The 22,959-nt window shown below is 41.2% G+C and overlaps 3 protein-coding genes across 11 annotated transcripts in view; 1 reads left to right on the top strand and 2 right to left on the bottom strand.

Annotated features, from left to right (window-relative positions):
* Nucleotides 1-698: 698 nt before the first annotated feature.
* LOC109415490 (glycosylated lysosomal membrane protein) lies at nt 699-2,747 on the bottom strand. The gene is made up of 4 exons (XM_019689373.3): nt 2,408-2,747; nt 2,047-2,313; nt 1,803-1,967; nt 699-1,571 (listed from the first exon to the last, which is right to left on the bottom strand). The coding sequence occupies exons 1-4, from the start codon at nt 2,507-2,509 to the stop codon at nt 897-899; spliced, it is 1,209 nt and encodes a 402-aa protein (XP_019544918.3). The 5' UTR covers nt 2,510-2,747; the 3' UTR covers nt 699-896.
* A 1,101-nt stretch (nt 2,748-3,848) lies between these two features.
* Nucleotides 3,849-22,787, bottom strand: LOC109415491 (histone H4 transcription factor). Of its 8 annotated transcripts, XM_062858940.1 has the most exons (8): nt 22,508-22,760; nt 22,209-22,459; nt 10,376-10,735; nt 10,146-10,317; nt 9,600-10,082; nt 9,323-9,521; nt 9,140-9,257; nt 3,849-4,775 (listed from the first exon to the last, which is right to left on the bottom strand). In XM_062858940.1, exons 2-8 carry the CDS (start codon nt 22,227-22,229, stop codon nt 4,023-4,025), a joined length of 2,106 nt encoding a protein of 701 aa, XP_062714924.1. In that variant the 5' UTR covers nt 22,230-22,459; nt 22,508-22,760; the 3' UTR covers nt 3,849-4,022. The 8 variants fall into 8 exon arrangements, with proteins under 8 accessions (XP_062714924.1, XP_029730768.2, XP_029730760.2 ...); XM_029874908.2 differs by lacking the exons at nt 22,209-22,459; nt 22,508-22,760 and adding an exon at nt 10,784-10,905 and having other exon boundaries at nt 10,376-10,713; XM_029874900.2 differs by lacking the exons at nt 22,209-22,459; nt 22,508-22,760 and adding an exon at nt 10,784-10,882.
* LOC115267743 (myoneurin) overlaps nt 10,945-22,959 on the top strand; it is a 51,760-nt gene continuing 39,745 nt past the window's right edge. For both annotated transcript variants that reach the window (XM_062858942.1, XM_062858941.1), the window contains exons 1-2: nt 10,945-11,094; nt 22,691-22,937. In XM_062858942.1, coding sequence (XP_062714926.1) covers nt 11,081-11,094; nt 22,691-22,937 — 261 coding nt within the window. In that variant the 5' untranslated portion in view covers nt 10,945-11,080. The remainder of the gene's footprint in view (nt 11,095-22,690; nt 22,938-22,959) is intronic.

Genomic DNA, 22,959 nt, shown 5'->3' with positions numbered 1-22,959 from the left:
TTTTTTTTCTTTTCAGGCTTATTCTGCGCGGCGTGTGAGGTGAGACGAGTCGAATGAGGTGACAAAAGTCGACTCGCCCCATTTGAATTACATTAGTCGTCTCACGTCACGTGAGCCGAAACCATCCGTCTCACCTCACACGCCCCGCAGAATAAGCCTGTTTTTTTGTTCATATATCCGTGAGCCCTGCATGTGGAAAAAGTTTCACGAAAATCTGAGACCCTTCGGCCCAAACCCGTACGGTAATAAAAAGAAATCCCCTGTGAGTACATGCAAAGATTGAACATTTGCTCGATCAACGCGAAATCCTTGTAAGGCACAATATTCCTAGACATGAAGTAAGCCGAACAACTTCCATATCCTTCCCGCTTTGACAACCTTCTGGAGGCTGAGTTCGCCGTATAGTACAGTGAGCTCGTGGTTCGTTGATTTTGATGTAGTTTTGGAAATACCTGATTCAATCCAAGACAATTTTTTACCAAGCCAACTACCAAACATAATCCCTAACCACACCCACACTCCTAGTGTTTATTCTCGAAGTTCAAAGATATTCATTGAAGCGGGTAACGGTGTGACAATAGTGGGCAATAAATCATGATCATCAAATATTGCAGCTCAGAAAATGCCGGCATATACTGACTCAAATGAATACTACTTTCTGACAGTAATTTTCTCAACCATGAATTAACAATGGCGGCTTTTCTACAAAACTAAACTTTATTACCCATGCAACTTTCATCCAGCAATTTGCTATCACATTTGAATTATTCTAGCGGATTAGTCCTAGGCAGAGAATATGTGTCAATACTTATGGTGTAGGCATTCGTGTAAATCCTATGGCTTAATGAGAACAATCGAACAATCGATCACTGATAAACAATCACTATAGACGTCCTTTACACTCGAGTTCCCCGCCGATTCCTCATCTTCCTGGTACAGATATAGAACCCTCCAAAGACGAGCATCGCTAGTGGCAAACCTATTCCGATTCCGGCAACAATCAGTACAAAAGCGGACAGCTGCTCCGGCGGTGGCATTCCGTACCCTACCTGGAACGTCAGCGTGGTATAATTTGTCTTGGTGTAGAATCCGTCGCCGCTGAATCCGAAGGAAATATTCATGCCCTGTACCACCAGCGTGTCCAGCTTCTGTCCGTAGATCGCGTAAGCCAGTGTGGCATTCAACGCATCGCTGGCGAACTCAATCGCTTTCGGTTCACTCTGGTGCGTTTCAGTCGACGTCGAAACGTCCCGTTCCGGGTGCGTGTAGGACACCGGTCGGTATTCGACAAACCCTCCGGTGGAGAACTTGAACGCCCCCGGGGACAGTACATCGATTATTTCGAAAATTCCCGGCGTATGCTCGTCGTCCAGGCTTCTCCGTTTGGTAATTTGGAAATCCGTTCCGGTCACTGCCTGTTCCGACACGACGAACAGCAGCTCTATCGCGAACCGTGGCCGTTCGAACTTGGAGCTGACGTTGTTGAACACGATGTCTACCTGGGTCGAGTTGGACGTGTGTAGCAAGTGAGGGAAATCCATACCGTGGTCTCGGGTCGAGAAGGCATTCAGCTGGAAGCAGAAAATGTACATGCTAGAAATTAAAACAAATGGGATGGTAAAGGGTCTTAATCAATCGTATAACTTAGTGCGGTATACTATGTAAAACGTGGTGAGCAGAGAACTATAATATGTACCACGACGGTACCAAAAGTTCGTGTGTACAGTGTCCTACTTCTTAACCACTCTGTGCATTAGAAATCGGCGATTCATCAACCCACATCGCACAACATAAATACCAACCTTGAATAAGAAATCATTATTGGCATTTAACGCGGCAATAACATCCTTCTCGTTGAACCACAGTAGCGTACGATTGTAGCTAAATTCATGCGGGTCGTAGACGAACACCGAGGAGGCATTGTTCCCTAGCATTCCCTTGTCCTCCGGATCATCGAACTGGAATATCTAAAAAAAAAAAACAAGCATGAAAATAGAACACAATAGAATTTCATTCAAATAAACGACATCAATCTCCTGCTCTTACCCGGTTTATGACCGTCATGAAGGTGTAGATGGGCGTCTCACTGAACTGAACGGACGATGGCTTGGCATCCATGAAATCGTTCCAGTTGATCTTCAAGGAGGCATTCTTCCTGGTCAGGGCGACCAAAATGGTTGGCTTTCCGGTTAAATCCCACACGTAGTGTATCGTATCCAGGTCCGAATCCGCTCGAATGTGGATTAGCGTCAATGCATTGCCATCCGGCGTGCAAATATCTTCCGGGCAGTCGGGATTTAATCGCGCCGACAGCTGGAACGATTGAATCGCACAAGTCAACCCCTTTGTTCTAGTTCCAATCATTTCGTAATCGAGAAGGGCATTAGTCACCCTCAGTAGCACCTACCTTTCGATCGACGTCACTCGATTTATCCGAAGAACACAGTCCCACGGTAGCAAAACCTAGTACCAAAAAGAATCCCAAGAACTTGTCTCCTAACGATGGCATCTTCCGTTGTTTCCGCCCCCAAAGCAAAAACGCACTATTCAGCTTGATAACACCACTTTCGCCAACAACAAAAACCTTATCAATTTTTTATTCACTCTCTTGTTTTGCTGCTCTTCTGGCTCGCTGTTCGCTGAGGACGCGACGCGAGATAACAAACGACAACGATGACCTTTTGATTCCCAAAACGCAAACAGCAGTCGTGTGACGACTGTGAAAAAGGATTGACGGCCGCGACGATGTCTGACTAGTGGTTTCGCAGCGCGGTGTCACGAACACTAATGCAAATCTACTGGTTGAAAATATGCCCATTTGATTTTGCTGGGAACAGCTGATCTTTGTTTACTATTTTCAACCAGTAACTCAAATGGTGTTCGTGTAATGCAGCGTGTACGTACACGCAACACTACTAAAAGCAGAAACCACTCTGACTGATGTGACCCGCTTTTTGTGTGTGTAGTTTTGGTCGATGAGGCAGAGGCATCGAGGCGGTCGAAGCCGTCGAAGCGCTTGAACGACGAGAGGTTTGCGGATCATGCATGAACAAAAACAAACGGCGGCTATGAATGTCGGTTCGCATCACAGGATCCCAAGTTACACGCAAAGAAAATATCAAGCTGGACCTTTTGATGATTTTTATTTAAATATAAAAACTCAGATAAAAACAGATAAAAACCACAATAGGGGCTGTCCATTAATTACGTAAGGATTTATGGGAGGAGGGGGACTTTGAGAAATCTTACGCGTCATACAAAAATAATTTTGTTCTCATACAAAAAATCTTACATGGGGAGGGGCAAGGGGGAGGGGGGTGTCAAAAATCGTTAAATTCCCCTTATACGTAATAAATGGACATGGGCATGGGTATTTAGTAAAATCAAATAAAAAATAGTTATTTTTAACCAAACCCCATACCGCTCATAGAATGAATATCATTGACGTGTTTATTGAAATTACTCGTACGCTCACATTTTTGCAAAATTTTAATATTTTTCTACGACGGTGGTTTATGAACTCAGCTTGATTGCTGTAATCGAAATTATTGCAAAATTCACTTATGTGAGAGCAAGAGCTGATATAAAATTAATGCATTAGTCTTGCTCACCCGATAAACGATCGAAAATTTGTAGGTAGGTCGAACACATTTTTTGCTCAGAAATTAAGGCGTGAGCCATATTTGGGACCCTACCAAGTAGGTGATTTTGTTTGCGGTTTTGTGAATAAGAAATACCATATTTATTATTGAATTTTAACATTTTGGTAAAAATTCCCAAAAAAAAATGCGAATTATGGTTAGTTGAATTTATAAATACCTTGTGATATTTTTCAGGAAAGCGTTAAATTGTTTAATTTCTTTTCATTTATTCTATTTTGCGAATTCAGATAACGTTTTGAGCTGTGTATGGTTGCTAAAATCACAATAAAATTTAAGAATGTTTAAGAATTCTTTTACATTATATATTACAACTATTACTAACTCATAAAATACAATTAAAATAATTTGAAAACATACTAACTACGCATCTTTCTTTAAAAGATTTTCCAGATTCAGCTCCGTAGTCTGAACGGTTTCACTTCGTATCACGCTGCCGGTGGAATCCATTTCTTCATAGGAAATTACCACCGCTTTCTCCGGTTTCTCCAGCTTCAGGTATCGCTTCATAACCTTGAAGTCATCGATACTTTTCGAGACTACCGACGACGACTTGGTTGGTTCTTCAATTTCGATCTTCATGTCCAACGGTGGCATCATATTGTTATCCGCCGAAGCTGTTTCCCAATCGTTCGTGTGCTCCGATTCAGCTCCATTGGTCGTACAAGTGTTCGTTCGTTTCCGATAAGCGGGTTTAGGCAATTCCTCCGCAGGCTGCAGTTCGATCGAAAACGTGTTCCTATTTATGGGCTCCATTTTTTCGATGGCAAAACTGGTGAAGGTTGCCGATTGCGATTGGCTAGCTTCATCGTCGCAAATACTATCATCTATTTTGATATCCTTTTTGATCGATATAGATGGCGCTGGAGGAGGGGGATTCGAATCAGGATCAACGATGGCTAATGGTTGCTTTTCATCAGTGGAAGTCGCAGAGGACAGCTGTAGAACACCGTGCTGATTGGCGCGATAGGTGAACCGGTTGTAACCGGGTGGCCGTTGATAATTATGTGCTCGGATCAGATGCCGGGACAAAGTTGCACCCGCTTTGTATTGGATGGGACATAGGTGACATGCGTAAATACCCGGACCAGTACCATAGTGAACGGCATCCACGTGCTGAAGACAAAAGTAAAACGAAAAATTAGGAAGAATACCTAATCTAACAAAGATTATATTATTGTCAGATGTATGTAATCGGTTCCTTCATTCCTAAAACTTCCACCAAATATAATCATGTGTTACACAATTTTAGAGCTCGGTTTATGTATTGTATATTGATGCTGCCTCGCCTTTCAGGTTAATAGGTGATGGGTTAAAAGAGGTAATTGAATTTAACTTGAATGCTTGGTGGAACGATTTTTACGAAGTCCGTTCAGCTTATTAATTTTGCTGATGATATAGATATTAGGGTAACAGTTGAATTTTGGACCCCTAGAGGACATTAGTTTGAATTTAAGTCAAAATCAAACAGATTCAGGGGGTATTTACACATAATGATGACGTTAGTATGTTCGTAAAAGCCTCCACTGTCCGTTAAAAATACCCACAAGTTCATTTCTGGCTGAAAATTTCATAAAAATAACTGACACCATATTTTGGACCCTCTTCAGTATATATTTTAGACACCCGGTGTTTAAACTCGTTTGAAATTATTTTGGAAGATTTTGTCGCTGGAATATGCTGGATCACATTCTAATTACTTGATTGACAAAGGCTGATTACACGAACTTTGCGAATTTAATGCGCTAGAATGATAAACGTTTTTGTTGACATCTGCAAGTTTCCTCAACACCGCATCTCTTTTTGTAAACATGATACGACACTCGCACTGATGACGAGATTGGCAAAAAATAATTTCAAGGCAAATAACGAGGAAAGGATTGCTGCCTGTGTAGAGCAATCTTGATTTGAAGAATTCGTTTTTTTTTTTTTTTTTTTCACCGTTACCACCTGATCACCGATTCGTCCCGTCAGCAGCATCCGCGAGCACTCACAGGAACCCTCAAGATCGTCAGCAGCAAGCAATGGCAGTGTACCGGTACGTGACCCAATAAATAGTTTTCCCATATCCACACAGAACAATAGTAGTAGAATTAGAGCTCAATGAACCCGATCTAACCCTCAAACCCCAATAGACCAGTTGATAACTAAAATCCTAGATTACCCAATAAGGGGTCTCTTGTTACTGAGACGTTGTCCGGCTATGAAATAGTCACATAAAATTGCCACCAGGCTAACTTAAATCTAATGTGACCGGACTAACTTAAAACTAATAACGCCAACGAATCCTGGCAAAGGGTATAATCTAACGCCATTAACCAACGGCCAAAGAGCTGCCATCAACCGAGCACTTTGCTTTTATCTATCTTTACTGTTGCGGACATTCATATCTGATCTACTCCAAGTTTACGTTACCTAAACCTGAAGTATCAACAATAAACAATTCTGTTATTCTGTTATAATCAACGCACCCCCGGGCCGTGGCCAATTTGCGTTGAATCGCTGGGCGATACGTCTACCAGTAGACTTGTATCTGCCCTATGCTAAACCGATTAGCATAGCAAGTCCTTTCCACTGATGAGTAGGCTCGAATGTCCCGCTCCTCCCTATAACCCATAGGGGGAAATAAGGAGTTTTCAGTTTCAAGTTTTGCATGAATCATGACACCAACTCTTTCTACCATAATGCTTTAAAAATTCTGAAATAAAAGAAACTAATATGATGAAAATAATTGAGATGCAAGTTTTTATACAAAATTTAAAGATCAGTTGTTTAAAGGTGAATTGAAGAAATGTTAAGCACGGTTCCTATATTATAAAATGTTCCGCACCGCCACGAATGTGATGAATAAGCAAACACATAAATATTCTATTTGCCTAGTAGTAGAAAGAGTTGCGTGCCTGTTTATAAAAGTTTTTACTTATCTTGATTGCTCCGGACAATTTCCGTTTGTGTTTGGGAACTTTCGTGGGTGTATCTTCAGAACTATGGCGTTTTCTGGAATTAAAAAATAAAAGGAAATACTGGGCCGCACAGCTCCGCGGCCCACTTATATTAGTATAAACATATATATATATATATATATATATATATATATATAGGACGAAGTAGTCAGTTTTTGTCGATTTCGTCAAGTATGCGTCTTAAGTCTTGAGTCTTGATCACCCGTTGGCTTCGAATCTATAAGCAAGCACTATTAAATGCTGCACTTTCACACTATTGGTTTCGGTTTCTTAGTTATTTTAAATTGATATGGCAAGAAAACATTATTAAGCATTAGACATTCAAAACATATTAGGGTTTACTCACAAAACAACTATCACATATGAAAATACTGATATTGAAAATTAAAATTAATATTAATCACAAGTAAATACAATGTCAGCACTGTGAATGAGCAATTTGAATACACGAGATACTACTATTTGTTGCATATTGATTGTTAAAATTAACCAAATAGTGGAAAGCCCAAACAACAATATTCCAAGTCTGCTGAAGAAAGATCCCAAGATTCGTCACAAAGCACAAATGTTTTCATTATGATTCACAACGACTCTCGCAACCCTTCCCGACTCAACCGACTGGAACTGTTTTCTGAGTATAGAAACTACTAAGCCCTAGCAGGTTCCTCCTGTTTATCGAGCATTTCTGATAAATCAGCTATACTCCATCTGTAGCAGCCGGTTCGCAATGAAACGCTGGAGGCGCATTAAAGTGTTAAAGGTAATATTTTCATTACAAGAATTATAATTAACTTCCTTCACTTAAATACCGTCAAACCCTGTAATCTTGGCTAGGGAGTAAACAGTTACGTGAAGTTGTATCAAACTTCTACAGAGTGTTGGGGAAGGGGAGGGGAAATAAACATACTTCTTTCTACACCTAGCAGTTCGGATCTTCTGTTCACACTGTCATTCCAACCTTCTTTCAGTGTGAAACGTTTCTGGATCTGTAACGGGTGGTATCACTTTACGCTACTCTTCTATCATGAACATAGATAACTACTTTTAAAAATAAAAGTTTTGTCCTACTACCTATTTTATACCTGAAAGATGATAATTGGTCAAATGTTTCGTTCAGCAAGTCTATGTCCATATTGATGATACAACCTTTTATTAATGAGTAATAATGTTGCTTACAGTTGCGAGGCAATATAACATTCTACTCGTTGAGTGCAAGTTATGAACCTGCAGAAAATTCCTTATTAGGCTGTTACCTCTAAAACTACTAAACACATATTGAAACGTGAAATTGTATTGTAATAATTGATCCTAATCTTAACCCTATCACTGGAACGCGTTTGAAGCAGATTGATATTGCTAATGATTTGGTTGGGCATTAAAAGTTTTTTTGGTTTCGACAATAGTCACATACTATGCCCTACGACATTGACGATTCTATTGTCTATGGCTCACCTATTTCGTGCCACCCAGCAGGGACTTGGTCTGGTACCCAATTCAGTATATCCGCTCCACGTAATATACCGCACCTCTTTTGATTTGTGATATATTACGCGGAACATTACTCTCTTCATTCGGATAGCGGCTATGTAACCCATTGGATTAAAAGCCTCCATCAAACATGAAGCGATTAATCGGAGACTGAAGACTCTATACCAAATTTGGCTCAGAGACAGGTAATCAGTGAGGTCAGTTTTTCTCGTTTGTCAGAGACGATTGATACGTATTAAGACAAACTTTCCACTGCATCTGCCAGCAATAATCGGTGATCGATCAACATTCCGAGTACCCCAATTTACACAAGAATGCCAAGGATCACCGCTCATGCTTTACAATACAGTTGGAAAAACTAGAACAACACCTGGCCACAATGATGCATAAAGCACTAAAGCGGACCGGAAGTGTTGGTGAGCCAGCCCCCACCCTGAAGTATCAACAATAAACAATACACTAATATCGAGCAAAGGAAACGATCGCATGAACGTGGGTTATTTAGTTGAACGCCAATGTAACAAAAAAATTACGGAATATGTACTGAGTTCGAGTCTCACCGGAGTACGTGGATTTTTTTTTTATAATTCAAATCTCAATTTGTCCATCAACCACATGCTCCTGTTGTGCACGTGGATGTCAAAGCATGTTCAACATTGCAATCTGTTGAAAGCTGAGCACTCGAGTTGAAAGTTCAGAAATTCCTGGTGTAAGATATTAGCACAGAATGTTGCTAATTGATAAAATGAGAGTTAAAAGATGGATTTGTGGAAAAAAATAATCGTGTTCTGGTGGGATTTGAACCCACACTTCCGTATTTGCTAGACCGGCGCTTTAACCAACTAAGCCACAGAAATAGAAAGCCAAACTGACTCTAAGCCCACACCATGAACACATTCTTTTTGCAAATCCAACTATCTTTCGACTTAGATGCCAATCCACAACACGCTCGCGTTTGTGCCCCATAAGTGAAAGCGAATTGTTTTTATGAAGCCGAGACTTACTCTCTTTACATACTTCAATATTTACCTTTTTCAGCGATCTCTGACATTTGTAAGTGGCATCACAACCAAACTCCTCGCAACGGAACATCCGCCTTTCGTCGTGGGTTAACACATGTTCCTCCAGATCCGCTTTAGTTACGGTGCTGGAACGGAAACGACAGAACTGAGTTATTTTACCTCATTTCAGATGTATGTTACTGTTACTCACCGATGCATGCAAATTTTGCACTGAAACGGTTTCTCCTCCACGTGTCGATAACGAATGTGACAGGCCAGTGCCTTCCTAGAGGGCCACTTCATCGGGCACAGCGGACACTGAAACTTTTTGTTGTGAATGTTACGATGATCGATCATCAGTTGCTTCGTGGCGAACAGCTTATCACAGTCAGGGCAGCTGAATTCTCGGTCTGTGGAATGGTTATGGGATATTTACTAAGGCATTCTTCTTCACTGAACTGAAGCTATCATCTATCTAAGATACCTACTATGGTACTCGACTTGGCGCTTGCAGTGGTCAATGTATTTCAATCGGGAACCAAACATTGCCCCACAGGTGTAACATCCAATGTTCCGCTCCGTGGAATGCTTCCGCACGTGTTCCAGCGCCAGACTGCGACGCTTATATGTTTGCGTGCAGGCGTCCCATTGGCACTGCAGGTGTTCCTTAGAGGACTTCTTATCGAGCGGAAACTGATCCTGCACGTGGTAGTTAACGTGGGCAAAAAATTGCTGAGCCTTGATAAATGGTTCCTCGCAATCGGCCCATTCGCAGGTGAATTTTGTTTTGAAACTGTCGATACAATTCCGCCGACGGCTGTCGCCGTTGCATCTTGGAATGCTGATTATCCTGCTCAGACTGGCTCCGTACGTTTTGATCCGATTGTGGTACACATGAAAGTGCACATGGCTCTCTAAGTCGCTTCGTTCCGTTGTCCGAAAATCGCATACATCCCAGAAGCAGACCAAATCTGCAAAAAGTGGTATTTATAACGTTCTACTTATATTCATTTAATATCAGATGCTCAAATCACCTTCTCCGTCTTCCGGTTTCGCCAAGTACTGAAAGACATGTGCTTCAACGTGGCTGATGTAGGCAATGTCATCGGTCGTTTCGAATCCGCACTTGAGCCACTCGCACTCGTACATGACGGAATTCAAAATTTCCTTCTCGTTGTAGTGTTTGAGCATGTCGCGAAGTGGCGCCTAAAAAAGTTCAATTAATTAAATCACTTTTACATCGCAATGTGCGCTGAAATCTTACCGCGGAACCCGTAGGAATTTCAGCCGGTTCATCCATAGGCTGGTCATCCTCCTCTTCCGGTTCCAGCGGTGGTGGCTCGGCCACCTCGTCTTGCTGTTCAACTACCCACTGTTGACATTTCTCGATCCATGGCTTTTTGCTCGAACTGGAGCGATTTGTTACTTCCGAGCTGGCCGCCTCCGAAGCCGTGGTCTCCGGACCAACTTTCAACAGACTAGACCCTATATGGCTGCCTTCAGGAGATTCTTCCCGCTTTATTTGCTTCACTGAACGGATTTTCATCGGAGCGTCCGATTTTCGTTTGCGTCCCATAGTTTTCCATCCAGCTTGACCTGCAGCTGCGAAGGAGATTACAACGATCTGAAAATTAAATTAATAATAATAATATCTTTTAATTACCGTACTGACCTACTGAAACTATTTATTTAAAATTTATTTCTACCGCCAAGCAAACAAAATCTGCCGGACGACGCTGGGAAAAAATGGTAAACAAGCCGTTAATCAATAATGAGTGTTCATCAACCGTCGTTAACACAATGAATAACTGCTAACATCTCCCTCCTTTTTGGGTTTATCAGGTATCAGGTATCAGTAGGTCGGCTCTAGAGGCACGTTCTCCTCCATTCGGGAAATTTGTGCCATCGCCATGAACACGAGCCTATTCATCATTTACCTGACGGAGAAGGGAAGGAAAAAGGATAGGACATGGGAAAGGACAGGTAAGGGAATAGGATCGTCATACTCGCAAAAGCGTACCACAATGGGTTCGAACAGCGCCCTGAGAAGGGCACTGTGATAATGCATAAACGTTAAGAGAGCCTATAGCTCTTTACCACAGCGGGTCAAGAACAACAGAACATCCTGAAGATTCAGGTTTCTGAAGTCAGTTTTGTAGGATCGGAGACGTTAAAGGGACCATAATTAAAAGAATGTTTATTCATATTTTACACATTATATTTCTCACTGAATCACACACTCACACTAGACGTCCCACCCTTCGCGTTGTGCTTCTCGGCCCACACCGTCGACACCTATCTCGTACACAGTCGATCTATCCATGGCATGGTTGTCACACCTGATCTGCTTATCCAAAGGGGCAATATGTTCCTAGACTCTACACCCCCCCTACACTGAGACGATTTTCCGTATATTTTTTATGTGTGAAACTACATAGATTTTTGCAATTTGTCTTCACCTTTACAAAATATGTAAGGCGTAAATATTATGTTTCTAGTTCAAAACCGAATTAGCGACATTTTTTCTTTGACTTCCGCTGCTTTTGCCTTGCGTTAAACACAATGTCGGAAGTGGGGCGCTGTATTGTACACCTGGTGCTCTATACAGCGCCCCACTTCCGACATTGTGTTTAACGCAAGGCAAAAGCAGCGGAAGTCAAAGAAGAAATGTCGCTAATTCGGTTTTGAACTGGAAACATAATAAAAAGTATAAGCGTCTCCACAAATAACTTATATGTATAGAATCACATACATTTTATGTAGCTCTTTAAATAAAGTTTATGTGTGGGGTTTATAACGTTTATGTTTGGCGGAGCATGGAAATTATATGTGGGGAATGTATGAAAATTATAATAAAAATAATAAATGCATCCACGTGTTTTTGTTTTGTTTCATTATTTTATTTTGTTTTATATTGTATTTGTTTATTCAAAGTTATCAAATTTGAGATTTTTAAACACTTTCGAACACATGAATCGCCATGATGATCTTGTCCTTCACCTACTGGTTTGCCGAGTGGTTTGCCTCCTCCGGTTCTTCATAGGAATGGGACGAATTCTCATATAATGAATCCTCTGTTTCCTTCGCGAGGGTTGCGGCAACTGCTGTCGGTGCTCCTCCATCTACCAGTGCGAGTTTACCCAAAGTTGTCGCCTTTTGATTCCCCGGGGAAGGTAACATTTTCTTCCAGCACCCATTTTCTTCTGGATGAAACTTCTCCCGATGAATTATTGGAAAACCGCTGCTTCTCTTCCCGCACATTTATACATTTAGCTGAAACGATAAAAAAACTTATTATTATACAAAAAATAGTATTATGAAACTAATATTTACCTCCAACAAACGGATATAACATTCACCGTAGAACTCGATGAAGTTCACTGCACATGATTCGGCACAAGATGGCTGTTTCAGGCTTGCTATATTTGATTGAGTCTCCCAAACTTCAAAACTATGTGTGAGAATATATAATTTTTAACTATAACATCTCATCTTTAATTTTGATGTTTGCGCACACATAAATGAAAAAGGTTGCGTATATATGTTTAATAGGGTACCTTATAAAACCGAAATAGGGTGATATAATGTGTATATCAGTACTTATAAAAATAACGATTGCAATGTCTTATACATTTTATAATCTGAACCTGTATAAACTTTAACTTTGCAATTTTGTCAGTGTATACATTAAAGACCTCAACTTCGTTGGAATAATATTCACCCCGTTATTTAAAATAGTCAGAACCCTATTGATCGTCCATGTTGTGATGAGTATCATGAAGCCCTAGAAATAGCTTTCATTACAACGATTCGTTTCACTGGCAACATGTACACTACATTGTGATGTATCATTCAATCGTATTCTATTTCATGAATTAACATTATTTAAAATCTTCAGGAGTGAATGATCCACAAGGCTTGTTAGATTTAGTTACTTGCTCAAAAACAACGATATCCGTCTTTCTCAGTTAAGGTGGTTTTGCTTGAAGTGTATCCTTCTCCCCTATGTTCCTTCTCCGTTATTGTGCAGCTCCTTTTTTATCCAAATATGAACGTGGAAGTCATTATTCCAGTAGTACGGTGCAATGTCAAGTTGCCGGAAATAAGGATCTCACATCCCAGGTTCCAATACTGTTGAGATTCTTCCAACTGCTTAGAATGGGCTTATTCGCCCGTTCTACCTTTCATTCTCCTTGGGACCAATAAAGTGCAGTTTTGTGTAGATCCTTTAGTTCTGCAGTATCCCTTTGTTTCTTAGAAAATTAGTATTAGGTCCATTATCCGACTTGACTCTCTCCACCAAAATCAAATCTACAGAACGACTTATGTATGATCCTGGTGAAAACTGGGGAAGTAACGACGTTAATGATTCCATGAAATAAACAGCACTCTCTCTCCATGGCTCTCCTCAATTACTCCAAACTTTAGAAGAAAACGTATTGTTTGCATTTCCTTACCCAGGCATCGGTTTATTCATTTGCATATGACCATCAAACCTTTTGTCCTAATCGAAGTTTTGTCGTAGCAATTCATTGATGCCAACCATGTGCCAGTTCTAGTACTCGCCTCTCTCGAGAAACCTTCTGCAGACAACCCTTACAAATCACTTTCCCTTGTATCCTGCTTCCCAACTTTATCGCAATAATGAAACCAAATCTATCATTTCATGTATACATCCCGAGTACATATACAGCTTTAACAAATATTTATGATGTGGTTCGCTCAGTCTGGTCAGGACTGTGATCTTGACTTCTTCCAAATATATAACATTCAACCTTCGCAATGAAACCCTCTTAATACGTTTCCTCTTATATTGCACGCTTTGAACAAACTCTCCAACACTACACACCGTGGCACAAACAACTAATAACCAAAATGTTTCAAAACTCCTTAACATTCTCCAAACATTCAACATAATTGGCAAATCTCTACAAAATCTTCCACTGCCTGAATTATTGTTTACACAAGATCCAGTCAACCTGACTACATATAACTTTCTGAAACCACTCGGGAGTACAGCTTACTACTAATATGCATAACTTATACACGAACATGTGATGTACCGTTAGAAAAGTAGTCGCGGGTCTCGAGTGCTCTGAAATCTCTACCTTATGATAGCCATCCTTAACCCTAGTAAGATATTGGGGTGAATATGACCCCGACAGACTCACTGAACATGCACTACGTCAGCGTGGAGTGGCAAACCTAACATCCTAAAAGGGTTAATGTCCATTTTTTTATGAATTTTACTAAACAATTCCTGGACTCCGAAAATACGCCAAACATATATAACGGTACGTAATACGCGGAACCCATTGGTTCGTCGCATGTCCAGTCCATTCATAGCTGAACAGGACTCTTTCACGGTGATGCATATATAGTTCGGTGATGTCTCGTTAGAGGGCGCCTGCCAGATCCTTTGTCCTACTGAACTGGTGAAACAAAGACTCGATTCTACTACTACATCTTTAGTGCGAAGTTCTTCGTCAAATGATCCCCAAAAAAACCTCTTGCATAACAAAGAATGAAGCTGACGTTATGTGCTCAGCCGTGTCGATTTCCACATTAAACCTTCCAATGATATTCATGAGATCCCACACGTTCATTAGCAGTTTCATTCAGCTCCACCTATATCAGCCTATACCTACACTTTCTGTGATCGTACCTGCATCAACTCCAGAATCTACAACCATTGATATCTCATCAAAAACATTTAATCCCAATGTCTATACCAAGGATCACCTCTTATATTTGAAAACTGATTCATTCCTGACAACTGGCCGACCTACTGGTATCTGCACCGCTGCTACATCCAAACAGTCTGATTCAGATCAATTATAAAGATGGTTTCGCTCTGAATTCTACTCTTTAACTTATAAGACACTAGTGAAAAATGTTACAATAGAGTTTAAAACTACGCTACGAATGTACCCATGTATCGCATAATGTATTTTTTTTAATGCGCATCGAAATCAGTTTAATGTTGAAATGTCCAAAGAAAAAAAATAAGCATTTAAATAGATGTAGTGTTTAGATTAATTTGCCAGAAATGAATGTATGTGTTGTAATAGTTTAAGGTAATGGGCAAATGCCTACAATCATAATAAATCAAATCAAATTACACAACATGTATTATAATACTAGATTCTCAACAATCAGACTCCACCTCATGTTAAACTAGAACAAGATAATGAGCAAACGGAATAACTATGAGAATTTTCAAAGTACCATTTTTTTTGTCAAAATTCAAACAAATTCATTCTCATTCAGCATGCACAACACTTTTTAGTTTGACATTAGTATCAGTTCACATTTTGATGGAAACAAGAGAAAACCTGAGGAATTTTCCACACAACGTTGATATACATCATGAACAAGCGTATGTTCCGACCACTTCTAAAATACTTATTTCTGTTTTGGTACAAATCTCGCAAACTGGTACGAAGCCATCTAAACACGGACCGATGAATCCTAAAATGAAGTTCCTCTCTTTTATTGTTAAACATTTTCGTTGGTACAAAACCCTTTCGATGTTGGTATACAATCAACTTATATTTGACACAACCATATGAAATGCGGTCTCTGTATCTCCTTCTTTACATCCATCCTTCGTTTGGTACGCAACCACCTCTCTTTACATAACAATCTCATTTTTTTACGAGCCGCTTTTGTTTGGTACAAAACCATTTCTTCTTCGACAAAACCATCGCCTTTCCACAAGCATTTTCCATTTCATACAAAACCATTTCTCTTTCGGTGCAAAACCATCCCTTTTTTCATCGTTTGTTTAATCTAAAATCATTTCACGTTTGGTACAAAGCCGTTTCGGTACAAAACCACCTCTCTTTTGGTACAAAACCATCTAATTTTTTTCAAGCCTCTCTCGTTTGGTACAAACCCATTTCTTCTTCGGTACACCTTTTTACAAGCATCTTTCATTCGGTACAAAACCATTTCACGTTTGGTAGAAAACCATTTCGCTTTCTGTACAAAACCATTTCTCTTTTGGTACAAAACCATTTTTCTTTTGGTACAAAACCATTTATCTTTTGATACAAAACCATTTCTCGTTTGGTACAAAACCATTTTTCTTTTGGTACAAAACCATTTCTCTTTTGGTACAAAACCATTTCTCTTTTGGTACAAAACCATTTTTCTTTTGGTACAAAACCATTTTTCTTTTGGTACAAAACCATTTCTCTTTTGGTACAAAACCATTTTTCTTTTGGTACAAAACCATTTCTCTTTTGGTACAAAACCATTTCTCTAACTTTCACACGCAACTCTCATTTGGCACAAATCCTTCTCAACTTCAACACATATTTTAATGGCTTTAGAACCTACTCAATCAAGTATCGCAATACTCAAGAATTATTCCCGAAAAAGTTGAATTTAGACGTAAACACAACTTTTATGTGTCACTGCGATTTTTTTTTGTTTTTTTTTCACCATCCAGGGAAACGACCTGTCAAAACTCGACCAAACTACGTCTACCTAGCGTGCATCTAGCGACCAATCCCAATAACTCAATAGTCCCTTTTACGAACCGTTTTTGTGAATAAAATTTTGACAGGAGGTAGCGTCCTAACCCGTGGAAATCAATATCATCATTAACATTGTTGTCACTTCGTAAAATGGGTCATAGTTTATTTTACGAGCTAACTTTATGAATAAAAACTTGACAGGAGGTGGCGTAATAACCCACGCAACTCAGCATCAACATCGCCGCTTCGTAAAAATGGCCCATATAAGATAACGGTTCATGAGAAGTGGCAACAATGATTACATACAAAATTCGACCAGGCTGCGGTGGAATTGCCAGCCCGATCGAAACACTCACAAACACCTTATCTCTTTTACCGCTGTTCCTCCCATCACCAACGCAGGGATGAAACCCTCCACGGGGCCCCCGCGCATCAGCATTGGATGCCTCATTCCCTACCTCTCTCCTGTTAAAGCACTTTGAGGTACTCACCACAGTAGACAGATTCTAACCTCTACCTACACGCACACGTACATAACAAAAGTCAACGGCAGCGCTCCTCCCTGGGTAGCACAATAACAATCGGCCGAATTCGAATCTGTTTCAAAACAGGCCACTTTAACCACTTTAGGCACTTGCTTTCCTTTTCTCCCTGTTTTTTTGTCCTCGTCGCCAATGTAGGATCGGAGACGTTAAAGGGACCATAATTAAAAGAATGTTTATTCATATTTTACACATTATATTTCTCACTGAATCACACACTCACACTAGACGTCCCACCCTTCGCGTTGTGCTTCTCGGCCCACACCGTCGACACCTATCTCGTACACAGTCGATCTATCCATGGCATGGTTGTCACACCTGATCTGCTTATCCAAAGGGGCAATATGTTCCTAGACTCTACAAGTTTCACTTAATAAGTGTTTCCCGAGTACTCGGAAACGCAATTGCGCAAAAGCTGGACAGTTACATATTAAACTAGCTGTCCCCGGCAAACTTTGTCTTGCCTACTGCGTTTTTTGACGTTCCAAATCCAACTTCCAAGTTCAAGCCCCCGTTCAAAATGTATCAAACATCGATTTTCAAAAATCTCAATATTTCTATATGTTTTTCGGCTCATAAACCATCCTTGGGTAAAAACTAACAGAACAAAACAAAGATGACCCAAATAGGACGTTCCGTTCGCAAGTTATGCGCGGTCCCACGTATGCCACTGCATTTTTATATATATAGATAGATGATACGAGGTTCCATAATCGGATTCACAGCTATCACATGCAAATGAATCAGCTTGCTGAATATTCGCCATGTGATAACTGAGTCGGCAGTGGCCAGTCAATGCTTTGACCAGCATGCTGCAATTCTGCTTTGACAGATTTGTTAGATACTTTGCCACCCCTAGAGATGGCTCAGTACAATACAATTTTGTTTGACGACATGACTCCAAACTATTCCAGTATTGTTTGTGCTGAGTGGCAGCCCAGGTGTCAATCTGAAGCTTCACCCAACACTTGGATACCAGAATAGCTGGCTCAGGGCCAACGAAGTCATGTGATGCTCCAGTGCGAGCTAACTCATCAGCCAATTCATTTCCAGCGATGGAAGAATGGCCAGGTACCCATACAAGGTGAACAGCGTTTGCTGAATTCAGCTCCTCAATTTGAGTTCGACAAGCGATAACTATCTTCGACCTGGAGTTGGCCGAAGCAAGTGCTTTAATAGCAGCCTGGCTATCTGAACAGAAGTATATTACTTTGCCCATTACGTGCTGCTGAAGTGCTGATTGCACTCCGCACATAAGAGCAAAGATTTCGGCCTGAAAAACGGTGCAGTGTCTGCCAAGTGAATAAGACTGATACAGCCTTAGCTCACGAGAATAAATACCAGCACCTGCTCGACCTTCTAGAAGGGAGCCATCAGTGTAACATACGATGCCGTCTGAAATACTTCTCTCCAGATAACCAGATGACCACTCTTCTCGGGAAGGGAATTTCGTGGAAAATGTCCTATATGGAAAATTACAAGCAATTGTAAGATCACTTGGAGCAAGGACAACTTTGTCCCAATTCACCAAAAGTGGAAACAACGAGGTGTGTGTTGAACTGCGGTTCACAGGAGTTTCCTCTAGTAAACCGAGTACCCATAGACGGTAAGTGCAAGAAAGTGCTTCTTGTTTGAGATGAATGTGTAGTGGGACAACGTCAAAGAGAACTTCGAGCGCTGCCGTGGGAGTTGAGGAGAACGCTCCAGACATCGCCATTAAGGACGCGTAGTGCGTCATCAGCATCATTGAAATCTCGCTCGAAATTTCAAAGTGATAAAACTCAGTTATCAAAGCGCATATTTGTATGAAAATGTATCATCCCATATGCGCACTCGTGGTGAGTGTAATGATACTTTTTCTGCTGCGTGGCTGCAGAATTGCCCGTTTTTTATCACTTCAAAAACGCGAGGCAAACAATCATTGAAAATTTAAAAGTCAATGATTCCTATGAAAATTCTGTGATGCACCAAGTCACCTTAAGCACATCCTTTGGAGATGGCCTAACTTTGATTGGACCGTTCTCACTTCGCCCTTTTGCCACCACACAAGACATCCATAGGCCAATATTGGCCGAACAACAGTTGTGTAGATCCATTTGATATACTTGGGTTTTAGACCCCAAGTTGTACCAAAGGTTCGCCGGCATTGCCCGAAGGTCATACAAGCTTTCTTGATTCTGAACTCAACATGAGGTGTCCAGGAAAGCTTGGAATCAAGAATGACTCCAACGTACTTTACCTGTTCAGTCACATTGATTTCAGAATCAAAGAGACGTAAAGTTCGAACACCATTACGGTTTCGCTTTTCCGTGAAAAGAACAATAGATGTTTTACTCGGATTTACCGAAAGGCCATATTGGCGACACCAACCCTCAACTACCTGAAGAGCGTTTTGCATCAGGTCGAAAAGGGTGCTGATGCACATACCGACTAACAATGTTAGGTAGTCGTCGGCAAAACCATAAGTAGGAAAACCGCTATTATTGAGTTGCCTCAAAAGCGTATCTGCTACGAGATTCCATAAAAGTGGTGATAAGACTCCCCCTTGGGGGCATCCACAAACACTCAATTTCCTAATCGCCGCTTGACGCAATGTCGAGAAGAGATGTCGGTTTTTGAGCATTTGGTGAATCCAATTGAAAATCATTGGAGATATACCATGACCCCGTGCGGCTTCCAATATGGCATCGAAAGGCACGTTGTCAAAGGCACCCTCGATATCTAAGAAAACACCCAAACAAGATTGCTTTTGAGCGAATGCCTTCTCGATATCGTAAACAACTTTGTGTAAAAGAGTCACAGTGGACTTTCCAGATTGGTAAGCATGTTGGTTCACATGAAGAGGCACATTGGCCAGATGAACATCACGGATGTGATGATCGACTATGCGTTCTAAGCATTTCAGAAGAAAAGAGGTCAAACTGATGGGTCTGAAGCTCTTTGCTTCTTCATACGACGCGCGACCCACTTTCGGAATAAACTTCACAGTAATATCCCGCCAGGACTTGGGAATATACCCTGTAGCAAAACTGCAAACAAGTAGTTGTTTCAAAACATGTTTGAAATGATCAAATCCCTTCTGAAGCAAAATAGGATAAATCTCATCTGCCCCAGGAGATTTAAAAGGTGCAAAGCTTTTAAGTGCCCATTCAATCGATTCTAAAGTTATGATACTCCGAGCCGAAGCTAAAGAATCATAACCACAAGAAAAGACATCAGGTTCATCCGAAGATGTAATATCCACACATCCGGGGAAGTGTGTACTGAATAAACATTCTAAAACTTCCTCATCAGAGGAAGTGAAATCACCATTTGGCAAACGAAGTTCGTTCACTTGAAAATCCTTAGATTTTGCAAGGATTTTGTTCAATCGACTGGCTTCACTCAGACTGGAAACATTTGTACAAAGGTTTTTCCAGCCGGATCGTTCAGCAGACCGAAGAGCTTTCTGGTAGGCCTTGCGAGCCGACCTGAAAGCCTCCGATCCAGCCGAACGTCGTCTGTTCCAACTCTTTCTACATTGTTTCCTGAGCTTCGCCAGATCGGAGTTCCACCAAGGGGTTCCTCTTGTGGTCTTCACAGACCGCAGAGGGCAGGCTTCTTCAAAAGCTTCCATGATGAAGGCCGTTGTAGTATCAACGGCATCATCTAAATCACTTGGAGTGTCAATTGATGGTGAGTATCCATGAAATTTGGCTGCAACCAAATCGGTAAAGAGATCCCAGTTGGTTGACCGGGGATTCCTGAAACGCAAAGTTTGCGAAGTAACATTCACATGTTCAAACAAGATGTAACGATGGTCAGATAAAGATTCTTCATCTGACACATGCCAATTGGTCAGCTCATGACTAATTCTGCTAAAGCAAAGCGTTATGTCTAACACTTCCTCTCTACCTGATACCATAAAGGTTGGGCGGTTGCCTATGTTAAGTAATCCAAGATCTGTACTACTCAAGTATTCCATCAAACTGGAGCCTCTCAAATTGATGTCTGAGCTGCCCCAGATTATATGGTGAGCATTAGCATCACTACCAACAATTAGCGGAAGGCCTTTTGAAGTGCAGTATGCAATGACTTGCTTGAAAGCATCCGTAGGGGATGGTTCATCATGCGGTAAATAAACCGAACAATAAACGTATTTCCTGTTGAGGTTTCCAACAGATACATCTATTGTGATAGCACATACATCTCTGGTAGTTAGTTCAGAGATGAGTGTAGCAACGATTGCGTTGTTGACAAGCACACATGCTCGAGGCATGACACGTGAGTTTGCCATTTCATTTTTACTGAAAGTAGCAAACACCGGATTCACAAGGTTTCCTAAATAGAAATTCCCCTTACGAAAGTAAGGTTCTTGGACTAACGCCACTTGGGCTGTACCATTTTGCATAAGTCTACAAAGATTGATCGTTGCTGTTCTTTTGTGCTGAAGATTGATCTGAGCTATCCTAACCGTAGCCACTACCCAAACTAGGCAAGATTAAACTCTTAACAATCACAGCACAAAAAAGAACAACAACAATAAAGCCAGATCGGTATCGATTTGAGTGCGCCAAAGGCGAGGATGCACAGAATACACTGTGTAAAACGCATAATGCGAAACCATATAGGTGAAAATTTAAACTAATTGATAACATCTTCATAATCCCGCCCTTATTCAGCCTCAAGTATGAGATTGAAGAAGGGCAGCTGATTGTCTCGGAGAAACACAAGGTCCACCGCGCTATTGCTCCGGTTAGCACAGTAAGGGCAAATACTGTGGAGGGTGCCCTGGTACTCCACAGGCTCCGTTTGCGGTTAGGTTTTTATTAGACCCCCCTAGCCATTCATTCCTAGGCACGGTAAGCGTAAAGCCGCATAACACCATGAATTAGGGGTCACCTGATTAGTGGATTTCTACCACTGGAACAGGCGGTCCGTAGTGCTATTCTTAGCCAGTTGAACTAACCGCTACCGACACTACACAGCTATCTAGGCTGATCGGGAAAAGAAGTTAATATTGGTGATCAACTTCATACGGGCCCGAAAAGCCGACAACTCGGCCACCTCGTCTTGCTGTTCAACTACCCACTGTTGACATTTCTCGATCCATGGCTTTTTGCTCGAACTGGAGCGATTTGTTACTTCCGAGCTGGCCGCCTCCGAAGCCGTGGTCTCCGGACCAACTTTCAACAGACTAGACCCTATATGGCTGCCTTCAGGAGATTCTTCCCGCTTTATTTGCTTCACTGAACGGATTTTCATCGGAGCGTCCGATTTTCGTTTGCGTCCCATAGTTTTCCATCCAGCTTGACCTGCAGCTGCGAAGGAGATTACAACGATCTGAAAATTAAATTAATAATAATAATATCTTTTAATTAACGTACTGACCTACTGAAACTATTTATTTAAAATTTATTTCTACCGCCAAGCAAACAAAATCTGCCGGACGACGCTGGGAAAAAATGGTAAACAAGCCGTTAATCAATAATGAGTGTTCATCAACCGTCGTTAACACAATGAATAACTGCTAACATCTCCCTCCTTTTTGGGTTTTGTCTACTCCTCTGTCAGTCACAAACAATCAAAACAAAGTCCAACTTCGCGAACGCTCACACGCTGCGGTGATCGAAAGAAACCAAAGAAACTCGCGTACTTCCGTAGCTCCATCATGGCTGTAACAGTGGAAAACTATCTCCTGTGCTGCCGGATATGCATGCGGTTGGAGAAAAACGATTACTTCTTGGATATCTACAGCAGCGAGTTGCCCGGGACAGATGTAAAAGTGCAAGAGGCTCTGCTGAAGACGACGGGGCTTGAGGTGAGTACCCCCACCCAGCAGT

The sequence above is a fragment of the Aedes albopictus genome, chromosome 3 (genome assembly GCF_035046485.1).
Source record: "Aedes albopictus strain Foshan chromosome 3, AalbF5, whole genome shotgun sequence".
NCBI classification, from domain to species: Eukaryota; Metazoa; Arthropoda; class Insecta; order Diptera; family Culicidae; genus Aedes; species Aedes albopictus.
Note: the sequence above shows the minus strand (reverse complement) of the source record. Positions and strands in the feature narration are given on the sequence as shown.